This window comes from Zeus faber (assembly GCF_960531495.2).
Source record: "Zeus faber genome assembly, chromosome: 10".
NCBI lineage: Eukaryota > Metazoa > Chordata > Actinopteri > Zeiformes > Zeidae > Zeus > Zeus faber.
In genome coordinates, this window is record NC_137199.1 from 2,269,822 (window position 1) to 2,287,802 (window position 17,981).

General features: G+C 42.2%; 1 protein-coding gene across 1 annotated transcript; it reads right to left on the reverse strand.

Annotated features, from left to right (window-relative positions):
• Nucleotides 1-276: 276 nt before the first annotated feature.
• dnd1 (DND microRNA-mediated repression inhibitor 1) lies at nt 277-9,193 on the reverse strand (the record flags this gene model as incomplete). Its single annotated transcript, XM_080007678.1, has 4 exons — nt 277-806; nt 1,207-1,339; nt 1,961-2,286; nt 9,088-9,193. 4 exons carry the CDS (start codon nt 9,191-9,193, stop codon nt 277-279), a joined length of 1,095 nt encoding a protein of 364 aa, XP_079863804.1.
• Nucleotides 9,194-17,981: the final 8,788 nt, after the last annotated feature.

Consider the following 17,981-nt stretch of genomic DNA (forward strand, 5'->3'; position numbering starts at 1 on the left):
AGAATTCCAACTGTTTGTCTCAAATCTCATTTTAATTAAAATGAGAAACATCCAACAATAAAACACAATATAGAGCATGCATGACACAAACTGCATTAAAACAAACTGCATACGTTTTAACAGACAAATTCGGCTTAACCTTCATGAACACCAATCATAATAATAAAACATGCAGAAAAACAAGCCAGGTACATGAACAACAATGAAATGAAACAAGATTAAAGTGAAATGCAATTCAATGCGAACAACAGTTGGCATTAATGTAACTGCACTAAGCTAGCTAGCCGAGTCGGACTCGCTATTCAGAGCTTGCAGGGCTCGGAGGACCTGCTTGGCTGCAGCCTGGTAGGCCTCCTCCAGAACCCCCGCGGGATTTTGTGCCGGAAGGACGCCGACCTGGCCAGTGAACGGCATAATCAGGTGGGGAATGCGCACGCTGTAATCAAAGTAGAGGTATCCGTCTGGGCCCGCATGGCTCCACTTCAGCCCGAAGAACGGCCTGCTCACCCAGCGAGCCTCGCACATCTTGTTGAGCAGCGATACCGGGGACAGGGCGAGGACCGGAGAGGTGGACGGGCCGTGGGGCCCTACGACCGCCTTTTGGATGTCCCCTTGCTCATTCAGCAGGTCGTGGCTGATCAGGCGGGGGTGGGGGGACAGACATGGTTGTTGCCAGACTGGGACGTGGCGCGGCGGCTTTAACGGCTGGGGCTTGGAGGCCCTCGGCGGTGCCGCCGGGCCCCTGGTTGTGGACTTGTGCAGATGCCACTTAATGGAGACTGTCACTGCAAAGTGCTTTTTGAGAGCTGAGAGGAGAAGGAACAGTGATGCAGAAACTAGGACACGGCTAACTCCCAAAGGCTGATGGCACAAAACATTTTAGATAGACTTTTACTAGATGTCAACTTATTGTGTAGTATTGAATTTCTGCTTTGATTACAAAGAAGACAATTATCATTTAACAGTCTTAACAAAAGCACTTTCCTCCCAACACTACTGTGGCTGATTGAGGTACATTTGCAAGTAGAATATTCAGAGTTATCACAAGCAAAGCCTCCAATAAGAACTGACTTAGCAGAGTCAAAGTTAAATAAGAACAAACTCTGCAAAATGCCTCCATTTGGCAGTTTCTGGCACTGTCAATATGCTATTGGACAACAAACACCAGAGTCCTCTTTGAGCATCCATCAGCTGCTGTCTACCTACCTTCTACCAGAACTTTCTTGGCCATGGAGGCAGCATGGTGGGAGGAGTACGTCACCAACGCGGACGTTCCCTTTATGCCGGGTCCCATCTTCAGAGACAATCCTGCCACGCCTTCTGTCAAGCTGCATAGTGCCTTGGAGGAATATTTTTTTTGGGTTAATTGTTTGGTGATTCTCTTTGATGTGCATTTAGTGCAATGTTTTTGACTTTATTAGACTGCTTTACTGTCTTTTAACCTTCTCTTTTTTTAATGAAGAACTTATTATTTTGAAAAGTGCTCTACAAGCCTATTCATGAATAGGGTATTTTTAAACACAGACTATATTAAAGTACATACAAAGCCTAACATTGCCTAAAGTAGGCTGCCAGGAGGAAGCAGTGCAACTTCCTGTTTCTAGCCTCCTATGTTGGTGGGCATGTAGCCAAAAGAACAAAAATAGTCAATATGCCCTCAAAAACCTGTAATTTAATTTATTATTATTAAAAAAAAAAGTTTAAATCCACCCGTGAATGTTGAGGTTCCATTTAAAAAGTATAAGAAGTTCTAACGTTGCCCGATTGGACAGCATTAAATCAGTGAGCAGCTCCATCAAAGTTCTAAGTTTCTACATGGTGAAGTGGTCAGCAAGGTTGTGCTATGAACAGTTACAAATGATGGCAACATTTATAAAGCCCAGGTTGAAAACTGGCACAGCAATCCTTCAAATTTTCGCCAACAGCCCTCACCCCTGCTAACAAAATCCACCCATCCTACCTCTAGCAGCTCCTTCCGCTTGGTGTTGTCTGGCAGCTCGCTGATGCAGAGATGGTGCTTCTCCGTGCTGTGGCAGACATTGAGCCAGACCTTGTGCTCCAGCATGTGGCCGTTCAGTTGGTGAATGGCAGCCTCAGCCAGTGCAAGTGAGCCGTACTTGGCGAAGGCGAAGCCCCGGTTCTGGCCGCTGAAGTTCATCATGAGGCGGAATTCCCACAGGGGCCCCACAGCGCTGAACAGTGGGATCAGCCGGTCCTCGAAGACGTCCCGTGGGATCCCGCTGATGAAGACCTCGCACCCCTCACCGGGCATGGGCCCCACCCAGCCTAAACCAGAGGGATGAGTGACCAAATAGGTGACCTCGAATTGGCCCGCTATTTTCCTGTATATTTACCACACAACTAAATGATTAGTATACACAATGTAGAGAAGATGGCAGCACACCCCAAGAAAACTGATAGACACCCCTGAACCACAGTCAGGGGCTTAATAAAAGTCACAGTGCAGGATAACATTTCAGAAAGCCTACCTGGTTACAGGCGTGAAAATATCACTCACCGAGAACTTTATTAGGAACACATGTACACCGACTTATTCATAAAATGATATAATAAGCCAATCGGGTAGCAGCAGTGCAATGCATAAAATCATGCAGATACAGGTCAGCAGTTTCAGTTAATGTTCACATCAACCACCAAAATGCAGAAAAAATGTGGTCTTAGTGTTTGCTAGTTGGTGCCAGACAAGCTAGTTTGAGCATTTCTGTAACTGCAGATGTCCTGGGATTGTCACGCAAAAGTCTCTAGAAATGCATAATGGTGCAAAAAAAACAAAAAACATCCAGTGCGCGGCAGTTCTGCGGACAAAAACCCCTTATTGATAAGATCAAAGGAGAAGGGCTAGACTGGTTCGACAGAAAGGCTACGGTAACTCAGCTTACCACTCTGTACAATTGGGGGGAGTAGAAAAACATCTCATAATGCACAACTTGTCGAACCTTGTGGCGGATGAACTACAACAGCCAAGAACAGGCAAGAACAGAAAGCTGAGGCTGCAGTCGGCACAAGCTCACCAAAACTGGACAGTTGAAGACTAAAAGTATAGACTGGTCTGACGAATCTTGATTTCTGCTGAGGCACACAGATAGTAGGCTCATAATTTGGCACCAACAACATGAATCAATGGACCCAACCCGCCTTGTGTCAACAGTCCAGCGTGGTGGTGGTGGTGTAATGGTGTGAGGATTTTTTTCTTGGCACACTTTGGGCCTGATAATACCAATCAATCATCGCTTGAATACCACAGCCTATTTGAGTATTGCTGACCATGTGCATCCCTTCATGGCCACAATTTACCCATCTTATAATGGCTACTTCCAGCATAATGCATCATGTCACAAAGCAAAAGTTGTCTTCAACTGGTTTCATGGACATGGTAACAGTGGCCTTCCTAGTCATTGGATCTGTATCCCATAGAACACCTTTGGGATGTGATAGAATTCCCAGCATGAATGTGCAGCTGATAAATCTGCAGGAATTGCATGATGCAATCATGTCAACATAGACTAGAGTCTCAAGGAATGCTTTCAACATCTTGTGGAATCCATTCCAAGAAGAATTTGTATACTGTTCCTAATATAGCGCTCAGTGAGTGTAGCTTGTGCAGTAACCATACTATCACAGGATTCCTTCCGATAGGAAGTTCACGTAAGACCGGCCCATTCCAATCTCTATAGCACGGATGCTAAAGACTATCTTTTTCAAGGTAGTTATGAGGGGTGTCAAGATTCTTCAAATCTACAATTCGACTTTAAGGTCATGATTCGATTTAAACACATGTATTCCAACCCCCTCAGCACTGACGGCTATGCCATTATTCAGCCCCTTTCACACATACTGTAGAAAGGGGCTGAATGTTCTCCCGGGGAGAACAAGAGTTTGCATGTTCTCCCCGTGCCCACATGGGGTTTCCTAAACCTCACGTCAGTAAGGACCCCCCCCCCCCCCCAAAAACATGCACACATCATCGTCTGACCAGCGATAGACACCCATCACCTGGTCCCCGGGCACGTCCATGTATGCTGCCCACTGCTCCTGGCTGTGGCCCCGGAGGAAGGACAAGCCAGGGTGGGTCAAATGCAGAGGAACCATTTCACCGGCCACCATCAAAGCATGTGCATGTGTGTGTGTGTGTGCAAGCAGTGTGGTGTGCTGTGTGACAAAGATTGTTCTTGTTCTTCTTCTAGTTCCCGGAAAATTACTAGGGACTTTTCATGCACCGTTAGTGAGTTCAACTACTCACACATGCAGCTACACCGGGAAAATTTCCATCTTGCACCTTTCCACATATGGCATGATAATGCTGGAATAGATGGGGCAAGGGACAGTCAAGCAGAACTCACCCGATGCGGTTCTGGCCCGCACCCCCCATGCCGGAGAGGAACAGACTGAGCAGCAGTGCACGCAGCTCATTCACTTGCACTCACTAAGAGGATGTATGTGGACATAGCACACAAGTAAAAAAATACGCCTATGAAATAAATCCTGAAATAAACAAAGAAATCATAATAATATAATAATATATATAAAATAATCATAATAAATGTAGAGATGCACCGATCCATTTTCCATTTCCGATCCCAATACATATAGGGTGATACCGATACTGATTCCAATACTCTTTTTTTTCTTCTCATTGTTTAGGGCTGAAGATATTCTTCTATAATGCTTTATAATTTTTAATTATGGCTGTCAAAGTTAATGCGATAATGCAAATTTGTTTTAACGACACTACATTTTTTTGATGCATCAACGCAAGTTCTGTTATTTTGACCGACCCGTAGTTCCAATGGCGCCAACACGTGTTGTGTTTGTAGCCTTGCGATTGTGAAGTGGATGACGTCACACCCCGTCTCTGCGTGCGCCTGTGGAGGGATGTACACGCAAACAAAAATGGCATGCAAGAACTCCCTGGCATGTAATATGACGGGAGACTCACCACCCGCAGCTCCATGTCCCGACTGCTGCTGACTGACAGTCACCTTAACCGTTCTAGGTCACAACCAGAAGTTCTACAGGGAGTGTAGTTTACTGTTTCACGGAAACGTGGCAAACTGGCAACACTGTACGGTAACGTGGATTTTCCTGGATTCACTACTCTGAGAGCGTACAGGGATGTTCCTCTGGTACGGGGTAAACATTTTGTGCCCCATTGTTCGGAGTGAGAGCAGCTGTTCCCTTGAATAACCAAGATTTCCACCACCATCTTGCAGATAAGACAAAGCCATATCCATAGCATACAAAGAGAAAATGTAAAAAGTGAAAAAAAAGTTGGGAAAAAAAACAATAAAAGAACACACAACATGGACAGGAATACTGGACTTGAGTTTGCCATGTTATGATTTGAGCATATTTTTAAATGCAGTACTTTTGAGGGCTTCTGGACAACCTTTGTCATTATTTTGGGTTGTTAATTGATATTCAATTAACATACATTTGCATAAAGCAAGCATATTTGTCCACTCCCATCTTGATAATTGTTAAAACAGTATTAAACATTTCAAAAATATCCCTTTAAGCTACGCTTTGAACAGATAAAAGAAAAATTTATTAATTTGCAATCAAGTATGGACAATCACGCGATCACATATTTGAATCTAATATATTCCAATTTTTAATGCTCAAATTTTGTACGGGGGTGGCGTTACGCATTTTTCCACAGCTCTGATCTTTTCTTTAAACAAAGCAAATAAAAACTGTTGATTTATTTAATTTACTGTTTTTGCTGCTGCTCCGCAGTGGAGCAGATTGCTCCTGAAAAAAAATTCCAAGCCACGTTCTTACGGTCCAGAGGCAAATGCCCTGTGGCGCGCGCAATCTGTGAGCTGGTGGTTGGGAACATCTGCACTAGAGGACATTCCGTCGGTGATGGTTGGGTTTATTTCCTACATCTATTGAATTACTGGACATTCTAGTCAAAGACGCACTCCCCCTTGTACACATAGTGAAACACCGGAGGAGAGGGAAACAAACTGGTGCCCTTAGCGCTCAGACTTTGCACATTGTTACCGGGAATATCTCTCTCCAATGTGCGTTCACTGTGCAACTAACTGGATTAACTTTTATTGAACTTTATTGCTCATCACAATTGAGCAACAAATTCATTTCAATGCATATTCAAAGTCTATTTGAATTTCATTCCTGTAGCCCTACAACACAGCTGAATGGATGCTGTGCAGTGACAGTTTGCCCAACTCCAACTGAGTGTTGGAGTTCCTATTCACAGATTGCGCTTTACAGGTTAATTATTTGCCAAGTTTAATTCTTGAGGAGGCAGACCATTACATTGGCAAAATAAAACCGCGGGTTCATGGTTCAGCACAAGCTATGGAATGGAATTTGGATTGGCACGTGGATCCAGTCCGATATCCGATGAGCGAATGGACATGCTGTTAGCGCTCGATAGCAATATTAGTTAGGACCCATCTCTAAATAAATATATAGATGAGTAAATATATGCCAGACGGACTGGGCGGAGGCAGTGGTGCACCCAAGCTCCCACGCGCGCCGGCCCAGGAAGGATCTTTAACTCCAAATCATAGGCTCTTTCTTCACGCCACAGAGTTTCTTGAGACCCTCCAAATCTTATGCAAAGCTGCAATTTTCGAGTATAAGTGAGAAAGCGAAACAACTGCTGCGCACACTGTGGCAGGGGTGCAGGTGCACACTGCTCCTGCTCCCACTTGGAAAACAGTACAGGTAGTTTTTTTTTTATTTTACTTTGAATGTTTTGAATAGACTATTTTGGAAAACAGGAAAGTTTTTTTTTTACATTTTCAATAGGCCATTACAAAAGAAAAGAAAATGATCAATTTTACTGTTGACATGGAGACAGTCATTTAGTCGGCATATTTTAACATCCTTAGTTTTTACACGTGTTTAAATAGCATAAATGGACCAAAAATTCCAATAAAAAAGTAATTAATTATTTTTCGGGGGACAGCGCAAGGAGCATATAAAAATAAATAAATGAAAAAACAGCTATTTTCTTTTAACTACAAAAGCAGGTCACCAGTTTGGGTGCCAAACCGGTAACAGCACTGTTACACAGCAATGAAAATAGCCCCTGTAAACTGCGAATTTGGCATTAGAAACCAATGTAGAAACCAATGTACTTTTGCTAGCAAGCCTTTAAGTAGATTCCACAAGTCACACATATGTGACCTGCATGGTCCCAAACTGGCATATTTCGGAGGACTGTACAAGTGGCTGTGCGTGAAAGACATTGGAACCACATTTTTTGTTCCAAAGTGAGATTATAGCAGATTTATGTTTCTCAAATTCTTTTCCATCTCAACTGAGTTTGATGTCTAAATATAAGTTAAATAAGTCGAGGCTATGTGCTCCATCAGCGTCAGTTGTTGAACAAACGGCGATCTTATGGTTTCCTTTAATGCAAACATTCAGATCAAGATCATCCTTCGATATTCAGAGTGATGTGAAGTCAGAATGTGAAACAGTTTTGATAAAATAAGGCTATTAATTCTATCAACCCGTGAATGACTACACCACATCTTTGTGTGATAAAAACTATTGCGCTGATGCTGCCTCAGAGGACAGGAAGAAGAGCGTCACTTCCATAAATGATGTTCAAAGAAACAACAAATAAACACAAAAAGCAAGAACTACGTGAAAACATAATCTCCGTGTTGTAATGGATTACGAGAGAGAGTGGCCAATCAAATTGCGGAACTGGCAGCAGGAGGCGGAGTGGGGTGCTCACAGAAAACAATTTCCAGAATGCAAATGGCTGGGAGGATCCCGTCATTAGCATTCCCGGAATTGTTATAAAACAATTAAGGCAGAAAGTTGGAATGTTTAGAAGTTACAGAATAATAGGGGGGTCATGCTTGTATAGTAAGCATAAACTTAGAATGAAAAAACAATTTTAATTCAACTTAAAATTAAAGGATTAACTTGAAATATATATAAATATTTTTCTTTTAAAATTTACGATTCAAATATTATTTCAGAAAAACACGTTGAACATTATCTCATTGAAGGTCTACAGCACTATCTAAATGTAACAATTTAAAGCACAAACTGTCTCTAAATGGCTGTTTTGCACTGCAAAAGTCTGGAAATGTCTCTAAAACTTTAAAGCCTGATTTGTCAGAACTTGTTTTCAAAACCTTAATCTTTAATAAGCCATATCTTCCAAAATATTTACCTTATTCCCACGAGTGGTATCTTGTTTCGAAGCTCTCATTCTACACCTTCATATCATGTGAAATAAATGAGCTCAACATATGGGGGGGTCACATATTGCAACACCAGGTTACATAACTTTTGTATTCTTAACAAATATATTTGACGACACAAAAAACAGAGTTTTATTTTTAGAACCGACTTATGGGGCAAATGTCTTTTTTTGTCTTTCGTTTTTGTAGGGCTGTCCCTTGAAATTTGACAATAACAGGATAAAACAGATAGAAGCTTACAATATGCACAGGGATAACATTTAAATGAGGAATTATAATCATATTCATACAGGGGAATCATAAAAATATATGTTTGAATCAGCCACGCCTGGACACCCCTTATTGATCCGGTACTTTGACAGTACTCTTATCGGTTCTATTTTTTTAATAGAAACCCTAAAACTAATTAAGAGCAGAATTAACACTGCTTTATTTTCTTCGCATTACGCGTGGAGAGGGGGGTGATTGGGGCGCAGCCTGCGCCTTCGTCTCCTTGTGCGTGTGTAAGAGCCAGAATAGTTTAATATTTTCATTGAACAGCCGAATCGGATTCAACTGACAAAATTCTGAGACGGGTACAGCTCTCATTCGTCCGTTGTCCTTCCAGAGAAGTAGCGTTGATGTGAAAGTCAGATCCTTCATATCCATATATATGCGATTGCACAACCTAGACCTAAAGATGTTGAAAATAGTTGAGGGAGATTTGTTTGGGAAATTTGAGATTTTGGCCAAAAGTTAACATTTTTAATAGCATTGGCATTTTTGTGCCATGCCAACCCGCAGGTATAAAAAATAACAGTAAAATCTAGAAAAGACAATAATTAACCAGAACGGCATTAGAAACTCCCAAAATCCCTACACCCCTTACCGTCTGGGGGTCCTCCGTATTTCCGCTGTCCATTGATATGGGTCAGTTTCACGTTGCTCTCTGTCAGCCATTTGTGGAGAGACTTCAGACACTCAGGGTCCAGCATCTAGATTACAGTTCAGAAACACATTATCAGCGCTGTGTGAGGTAAAACACAACTTGGTGGACCAATATGTTCCAAATTCATAAACCATTTTTTTGAGTTGCTCTGTTGCCTTGAAGGTGCAAACGCACGTTTTCCTAATGCAACCTCATTGACTGAATTAACTTTATCTGGGTTTTTTTTTTTTTTTATCCATCAACACAAATTTATGTGTGTTTGACTTGAAAATAGTGCCGGTGGAAAACGCTTTTCAATCAGCTTTGCCGCCCCCAAGGACTTTTCAAGCACTTCAACACAAAATGGTGTTTTCACGGGATTTCATTTGCCTGCTTAAATTGCTTAAAGCACTTCAAACTCCTCAAGGACGCGGTGGAAAAAAACCTTAGCAAACAAGTCTCGACGTTTGAAGCACAACGCTTGAAACACGCAATAAGTCGCACATGGGATTTAGGCCAATTAACAACGGCGATGGCGTCGCACACCTGCGGCCGCGTAAAGTGATTTCAAAACTAATAACAAAATAAAACTAGACAAAGACGCGGTTCGTTCATTTTGAAACACTACGTGTTGTTTTCCTATTGCGGGAACTGAACAACAACCAAAACCTCGACGTGTTCCCTTTACCGCACACAGCCTGAGCTCCATCCCAGCAGGTGGCCTGTGGAGGGTCTGCCTCACGGTGGGGCTGGTTTGACGCGCATTCAGAGTCCAGGGTTGGACCCCCCTGAATCTGAATGCGCGTAATTGGGCACAAGGGCCCACCCACACACACACACACACATATATATACTATTTATTTATTTATATTTTATTTTTTTCCTCGTAATTTATACACTTTATACACTTTTTGATTTAAAGTATCGGCACAAATATAGCAAGCACACAGTATAGTCGGAAAAAAACAAACATCCAAGAGCTTGAGGTGGATTTCGTTGCAATCTTGTGCGAAGTCCACTAGATGTCAGCAGTCGATCGGGTTTGCAAAAGGTGATGCCGCTGTATTCCACGAGGTTTAGTTGAAGAAGTCCATTTCGATATGTCAAATGTGTGGTTTGACCATTAGAAAATGCAGTACACAAAAGCGTAGGGATAAAGAATGATCATGCAAAATTAAAAAAAACAAACTATAAAGGAAGGAAAAATGTTTGTATGTCCTCTGGTTATCTCTACAGCCGTTCATCCCATCTACTTCACACTGTGGGTGTATTGCTGTGGATCCAGGGACGTGCTGTGTCGAATTAGGTGCAGTTTGGACACGCAACATGTCTAATACTAATAAACTTTGAATAAACAAGTGAACAGCGAGCCGCTCAGCTCTGTGCAGCAGCGGGGCGGGGACTCAAGGACCTTCAGAACAGTAATGTTTTGAACAGACGCTGCATTAGTAAATGATAGTCCAGTCTTTAGATCGTCTGTGCTTTGTGCATATACAAATGCATTTTTCTGCATTTTTCTGCATGCGTAATCGTATGGCAAGCCATTTTAATGTTTAATCCATAAAACGAACAAGGCACTTTTTAAAAGTGAGTAGTACTTATATTTTAGTTACCAGTTGCTATTCCATCAGTTACTAATAACTATTTTAGTTTTACCAGTCAAAATGTACGAGGTGCTTGGACTTATTTATTAGATAGTAATAATTTATCTAATTATTACTAGTAACCATTGCAATGTTAGAAGTAACAATTTGTACAATTTACAATCAATGTCATTGAATCTTATGGGGCTCCGTATTTCAGATATTAAATATTTTCCTCTATTTGCGTCTTGCCTGTTTATATATTTGTATCTACTGTATTCCGATCTCGTGATCCCCCACCCGTACGAAATTGCGTAATAGAGAGGGAGCGATCACCGCTCCGCTGTGCATCCCCATTTCACTGTTTCTCCAAATAGTACAAATAAAAACAGTGGGGCGAATTCAAAAAAGGATTGGACGGCTTTTGCAGCTGCTAAACCAGCACAAATAACACAAAAAGCACTAATTCACAAAGAACCCGCAAACTGTTAAAATGCACCCCTAACTGTGCTGCCACGCAAATAGCCTCTTGGTGCGCCGATGCTATTTGCGAGTATTTAAATGAGATATTATGCATATATTTGGTGCAAAATTGGCCCCATTCTATGCAAATGAGCCTATTTGCTAAAAACTACCAATTCACAAACACCGGAGCTAATTGCCATGCAGTTAGAGTAATATTATTACCGTCTGCAGAGAGCTGGTGGTAACTGCGTGATTCTCTTTAGAGAGCTGGTGCGATTGAAGCGCATCTATAAGGGGTGTCTCGCCCAGACTTTCCAGTGGTCTGTAAATAATATTTAGAGATCATTATTATAATTATTATAACTGTCACGGCATCTGAAGGTAGCGGAATGGGCAGCAGTCGGTGGTGGTTTTCAAAACATACTCCAAAGCAACTTGTTGTAACTTAGAAATTATTGTTCAAAAAAGACGTTACAAAAGTTGACAAAAACTGTTCCATATTTCCAATCAAACTTAAAAGATATCAAAAAAACAACTAACGGTTATAGGGATAAAAGCGATAAAGTGGTCAAAATTGACATTGAACCACAGATGGCATTGAACCTCATAGTATAGGACCTTGGACAGCTCCGCAGCTCTGGGCCACTGCACCTTTTGCACCTATTCCTGAGCCTCTGTGGTGTCCTCCATTTGGGTTCACCAGACAGCACTCGTAAGTAGGTACTTATTCATCAGTGACTAGGGTCTTTTCTTTGTTATTTTTACTATTGACATTTTAAATGTATCCATCAACAAGATGTTTTAACTAGTAATTTCTCATGACTGGTAAAACATAGATTGATACTGGTAAAACAAAAGTTACTAGCTACAACTGAAAATGGCACTAGTCACTGAAACACAGACCACCACAGGAATCAATGAATAAATTGACCAAGTTGTGATAAGTCAAGACCGGCGGTAAGTGGGGGCAGGGGTGAGCTTGGCCCACCGAATGAAAAGTTCAGAAGCGATCTCTGCTTCGCTGCGCGTCCCTGTTTCTCCAGATGAAACAGTGTTTTTATTGTAGATGTACTGTATTTCCTCAAATAAAAACTGGGCCTCTAAAAAAATTTGTTTTTTTCTATTGTAGATGTATTCAATTTACTCAGTCTCATGCTGCTGCGTAGCATGGGCAAATGCCCCACTCTGAGTGCTCTTTCAGGAAGTGGTGTGTCCTAGGCAAACTCAGAAAACAGTAATTCTCCCGTTTACTACCAACACAAGTGTGACATTTAGCGTAGCTAATAGCACTCCTTTTTCACCATTCATGTGTTTGCATGACATTGCACCCAGACAGAAGTTTGTTTTAAAATTCTTTAAATTAAAACTGTTGGAATAGTTGCTATCTAATAAATACATACTAGTGTCTAATACATTTTTGACTAGTAAAACTAAAATAGTTACTAGTAACTGTTGGAAGAGCAACTAGTACCTATAATATAAGAACTACTAACTTTTTAAAAGTCACTAGCTTATCCTAATGTTAATGTTAAAGCGGCTTGCCATAGTCTCAGGTTTCAGATATAAAATATTTGCCTCCGACTAGTATCTATTTCGATCATTCCTGGAGTAGTATACTGTATATTTACTGAGTACTAGTAGTTATTAATTGTTGTCTAGTGGCTTTTCTTGCAGTAGTAAATGTTTTGTTTGACTTGTAAATATGTATTTATTCATTACCAATCATGAGAAATTACGAGTCAAAACAGCTTGTCCATAGTTACATTTAAAATGTTACTAGTTGAAATGGGAATGGCATGGCATATCTGTATTTTTCCTGTATCCTCTAGAGGAGTTAGGGCGGGTAGGGTATGGCATGGTGTGACGCTCTCCTGTTGTCGACTCTGCTCCCATCACATCTGCACATCAAGGCTTACAGCATCTATTTTTCATCCGCTGGAAAAAAAACAAAAAAAAACAACGACAACAGCAGAAAAAAAAAACCCCTTACTCATGTCTCAAATGTTTAATTCATTCGACGACCGTCTGTTCGTGCAACCTCCACAAGTTTTTGAGCTTTCTGTATCTGCATGCAAAGAGTGCAGATCCAGGAAAGGCCCTGGTGGATGTTCATTAGTGGTTATTTCGGGGTTTTTTCCCCCTTTTATGTATTTTTTGAAGGATCACACAGGCGATAGAGGTCGGGAGAATACCCAACCACGCACATATACAGTAGTTCTGACAGTCCCAGAGCTAATAAAAACCATTTGCAATGACGCCCCGGGCTTTGACTGCTGTCCCCGATTTTCGGGAACTCATTTGAGAATACTTCCGCGTCCCTCTCACACAACTGGTGTTGTCATTTACATTCCAGAGGGAAACAGAGCAAGAACAGACAAACAAGCCCAAACCTGTCCATTTCGTCAGGATTTTGTCTTTGAAGCCACGACGACGTCTCATGTCGGACAGGGATGTACTTGCATGGCCACGACAACTTACAAGCTGCGTTTTCCTCAACTCGACCAATGAGAGTGCACTGGGGGTGGGGGGCGGGGGGGATCGTTAGCTCCCTCCCTTTCCCCTCCATAGATGAAAAAGCCTGTGAACGAGGTCACTATAGCGGGGCTGAGTTTGAGGGTAGAACTTCTAGAGGAGAGCGGCAGAGCGGGCCGTTATTTAGACTGTTTGATTGGCACAGTTCCAGGAGGCAATTAGTCCACCTAAAAATAATATTAACCTTTGCTTTACATTAAAAGAAGGCCATCAGGTAGTGACGATAAAAGCAAAGCAAACAAAGCAAAATGTGTTTACAAAGTAGAATAATAAAAGAATGAAAAGAATGAAATTAATTCAAAACAGGGTAAGAATAAACGTTCCTCAGGGAATTATTTCCTTATTTCGATGGAGCCTTGGATTTAACTATCATGACACCCAAAACACAAAAAATAAACCCGCTTAAGAAAAGAAAAGACAATTAATAACATACTGTACATACATACTGATAACCCAACAGTCAAAGATTCAGTTTTGGTGCTGTATATCTGGTCTACATCTATTTTGGAGTGTCTACAAAATGAAACAAAGGTCTTTTTAATGATCTTTCCATTCACAACCTCAAAGAGAAATTTATGATCCTCAAGTGATTTTTTTGTCTCTATGGGGAAATTTAAAAAAAGAAGCGTGCACTCCCATAAAGTGCCCACATGGCGCTTTGCTCAGTGGCTCGATGGATGCAACAAGGCAGACATTTTATATACAAAATAGTGGGTCGTCGTTTTTAGAAATTCAAACCGATAGAGAGACAGACAAGGTAACAATCGAATAGACACTTAGATCAAAAAGACCATTAGAGGAACAAACACACACACACACACACACACACACACACACACACACACACACACACACACACACACACACACACACACACACAAAAGACAAACACATAAAAGAAAGTTTGAGAACTTAGGCCTATGTTTGTTTGGGAATAGGCCTATGGTTTTCCCCACCCAGATCTATGTTGTTGTTAGGTGTCTGTTTTTTGTTTTTTTTTGGTTCACAGAAGAGGGACAATTTATCAGTATCTGGGAGCTAAGTGAATTAGCGTAGCCTATCTTGACAGGGCCAAATAAGCCCCTCCATATGCGGCTCTGGGGACAACCCAATTCGCATCGACGTCTTGAGGCGTTTTTATTATCCGTGCGCGGGGGGTCCAGCTGCGTATTATGCAGCAGAGGTGAAATGATCTAACCGCGCGCTAAAAGTTCATACCACAGCGCTTCTTTATAAACCGATATCCCGCAAAAATACAGGCACCCCCACCAACTGGAATGGAAAATTCCTTAAAAAACTACAAATACTAATAATACAAATTACTTACAATTCTACATGTTATATACTGGCTTATGTCCTACCCAGTATCACAGACAATCCACTATGTCAAGTACCTCTTTCGCCCTCCGCTGCCGAGCTGCGCCACAGAATGCTATGCTCAGTGTGATGGTATGGTCCACTTTAGGGGTGTCTGAAATCTTATTACAAGATTCTTCCAGGCGTGAATATGTGAAGTATATTGTGATGTTTACGATTACAGGTAAGAAGGACCCACCAAAATCTGTTGTTTTCACCTCTTTTTGGCGTAAATCGAACCATGGTCACCCTCTCTCTCTCTCTCTCTCTCTCTCTCTCTCTCGCTTGCTCTCTGTCTCTGTTATTGACACTATCAAGCTTTCGGGAGTGAGCTGATTGCCTCTATTACAATGTTTTTTCGGCAGGTAAGGCAAAAAAGTTTCTCGTTGTGTACTAGTCTTCAGCAGAGTCAAATTAGTTTGTGAAAAATCTGTCAGTCTGCCGCTAAGTAGTGTCAGCTGCTTAGTGACAGAAGATCCTGAGCCGCAAGGGCCTTGCCTGACACACACACACACCCACACACATGCACACACGCACAAACAAACATTTACAGCGTGTGTGTGTGTACACAACCAACGGAGGTTTGAGCATTTGCGTATACTTAAAAATGCATGCGTTGGTAGATGTGTGTGCCGCTCTCTCAAACACACACGTACACTCACAGCTGTGCCTCCCCGACGCCTAAACATCAGTGGGGGACAGGGGCGGGGACTGGGGGTGATCTGCCCCCCCACTCTCACCTGAGGGCGAGCTTGGAGCTTTGGCAATCTGCTGGCTGTCACTCCCCATAAGGCTTCAATCCTCATTCCCCTCCGCTACACCGACCGGCCTGGTTTTGATAACTTCTTTAAAAGACTTTGAAATCAACTTCAATAATCTGACTCAACAAGCTTTGCAGGGCCTCTCTTTCTCACAGCTGCGGCGAAGGAGAATGCATCGACGAGTCCCCCCTTTTTTAATTTTTTTTCTACCACATGCCACTTTTCTTTACATTTTTACCCCACTCTTAAGACTTCTTTCAGTTTTAAGGTGAACATTTTCCTCAGAGAAACCCGCCAAACCATCAGACACAAAGGGCGTCCTTGACTATTTGATCTGCAAACGATGAATACTGCTTTGGCTGCACTTTCCTCTTTACTTTAGTACTGACGGACTGACAAACTCTTAGATTTTATTTTAAAATTATCTTTATTTATTTAGCATTGATTGAGTTTGGGCATCTGAGCACCGGCGAGGTGTACAGAAAACATGGCATGTTTAATGAGCTGGAAATATTAGAGTGATGAGCTCAAACCCTCACTGGTTAGAAGAGTAGAGCCCAACAGGTGGATACAGAGGAGGTGGAGGAAGCGCAGCAACACAGCAAGCAAAGCGGGTAGCAAAGCCGGCAGCAAAGCAGGTAGGGCAGGGGGGATTGGCTGCTTAAATCGGCAGGCCCATATCAGGGCGTTGAAGCGTGTGCCGCCGTTGAGTTGTCTGACAGAAACCAAATCTTTTAGTCGTGCATCTTTAAATGGAAATCTGCATTGACTTAATATCATGGCGCCCCTTCACACGCACCCCCGTATCCACACACAGACCAAAAGCACAATTATATTATACTTCCCATTTAGGAAATCGAGGTACATAAGCCACGTGGGTGTGACCAAGGCACGGGAGCCTTTTCGCAGCCCTAAAAAGGAGTTCTTAGTCACTTTCCCACAGCACCTGGGAGTTGTGGAGATTATGCAAATCAAGAGGAGGTGACCCCCATACTATATAATGCAACCAGCGCGTCGGTCTGCGCTGGTCGCATTGGTTGGTCTTTAATAAAACAAAAGTAGCATGTGAGCAAGTGGTGAGTGACCGAGACTAGTTTCTCATCTCAGAATTGTATAAATTTGCCTTGTTCTTTTGATTGGAACATGGCTCAAAGTGAAAAGGCTAACTCTGAATGCCAACAAATTCATTCTGTTCTGCTGCATCAACACAGGAAAAAAAACACAAAACGGTTGACACGTCTGACTTTTTTCCCCCCCTGACGGAGCAGTTCCTAAGAATTAGCGAAGGTGATTTAACTCAGGGGAGATTTATTTTTCTCTTTGCTCTGTCACTACATTAAAATGAATTGGCAGTGTCCGCCCTGTTTTGATCAGGGAGACAGGGCCTGTAACAACCAAGCTGTGCTCTCTCTCTCTCTCTCTCTCTCTCTCTCGCTCTCTCTCTCTCTCTCTCCACACCCCTGAGTGTTTTTTGCACTTGTCGATCATCCCGTGATAGAAAGGGAGGGAGAAAAAGTCAGATGAGAGCTAATTCATACAGGTGATAAGGCTTGTCATTGGCTCCTTTGTCCCTGGCTTTAGTCGCTACTGTAGTTAATTTGTCCAGATGTCCGTACAGGCCAAGCTCCGCGGACAAATATTAGCTCTCAAGGCGCTGGCTTTGTTTGTCTGCCCGCCCAAAACAAACACACAGATAGAACATGTGCATTTTAACACACAGGGTCATGTGCACACACACACACACACACACACACACACACACACACACACACACATAGCGGGTATGGAACAGTCACTCACCACAGACTGGGCAGCTCTGCACTGCACTGAGTCAACAAATAAAACGCCAGCACAAGCAGATGTTTGATAAGGGTAAAAAGTGTGTGTGTGTGTGTGTGTGTGTGTGTGTGTGTGTGTGTGTGTGTGTGTGTGTGTGTGTGTGTGTGTGTGTGTGTGTGTGTGTGTGTGTGTGTCTGTGTGTGTGTGTGTCTCCTTTTGTTAGCCCAACATGCACTCCTCACAGTGTAAGATTCACTCTTATGATTACTCTTTTCTCATATTTCTAAACATCTGGAAACATTGGGTTTGGAGATGTATGTTCGGTTTGGAGAAAGTCAAAAAGCACCAAGCGCAAAAAGCACATTAGAATACTTATGTA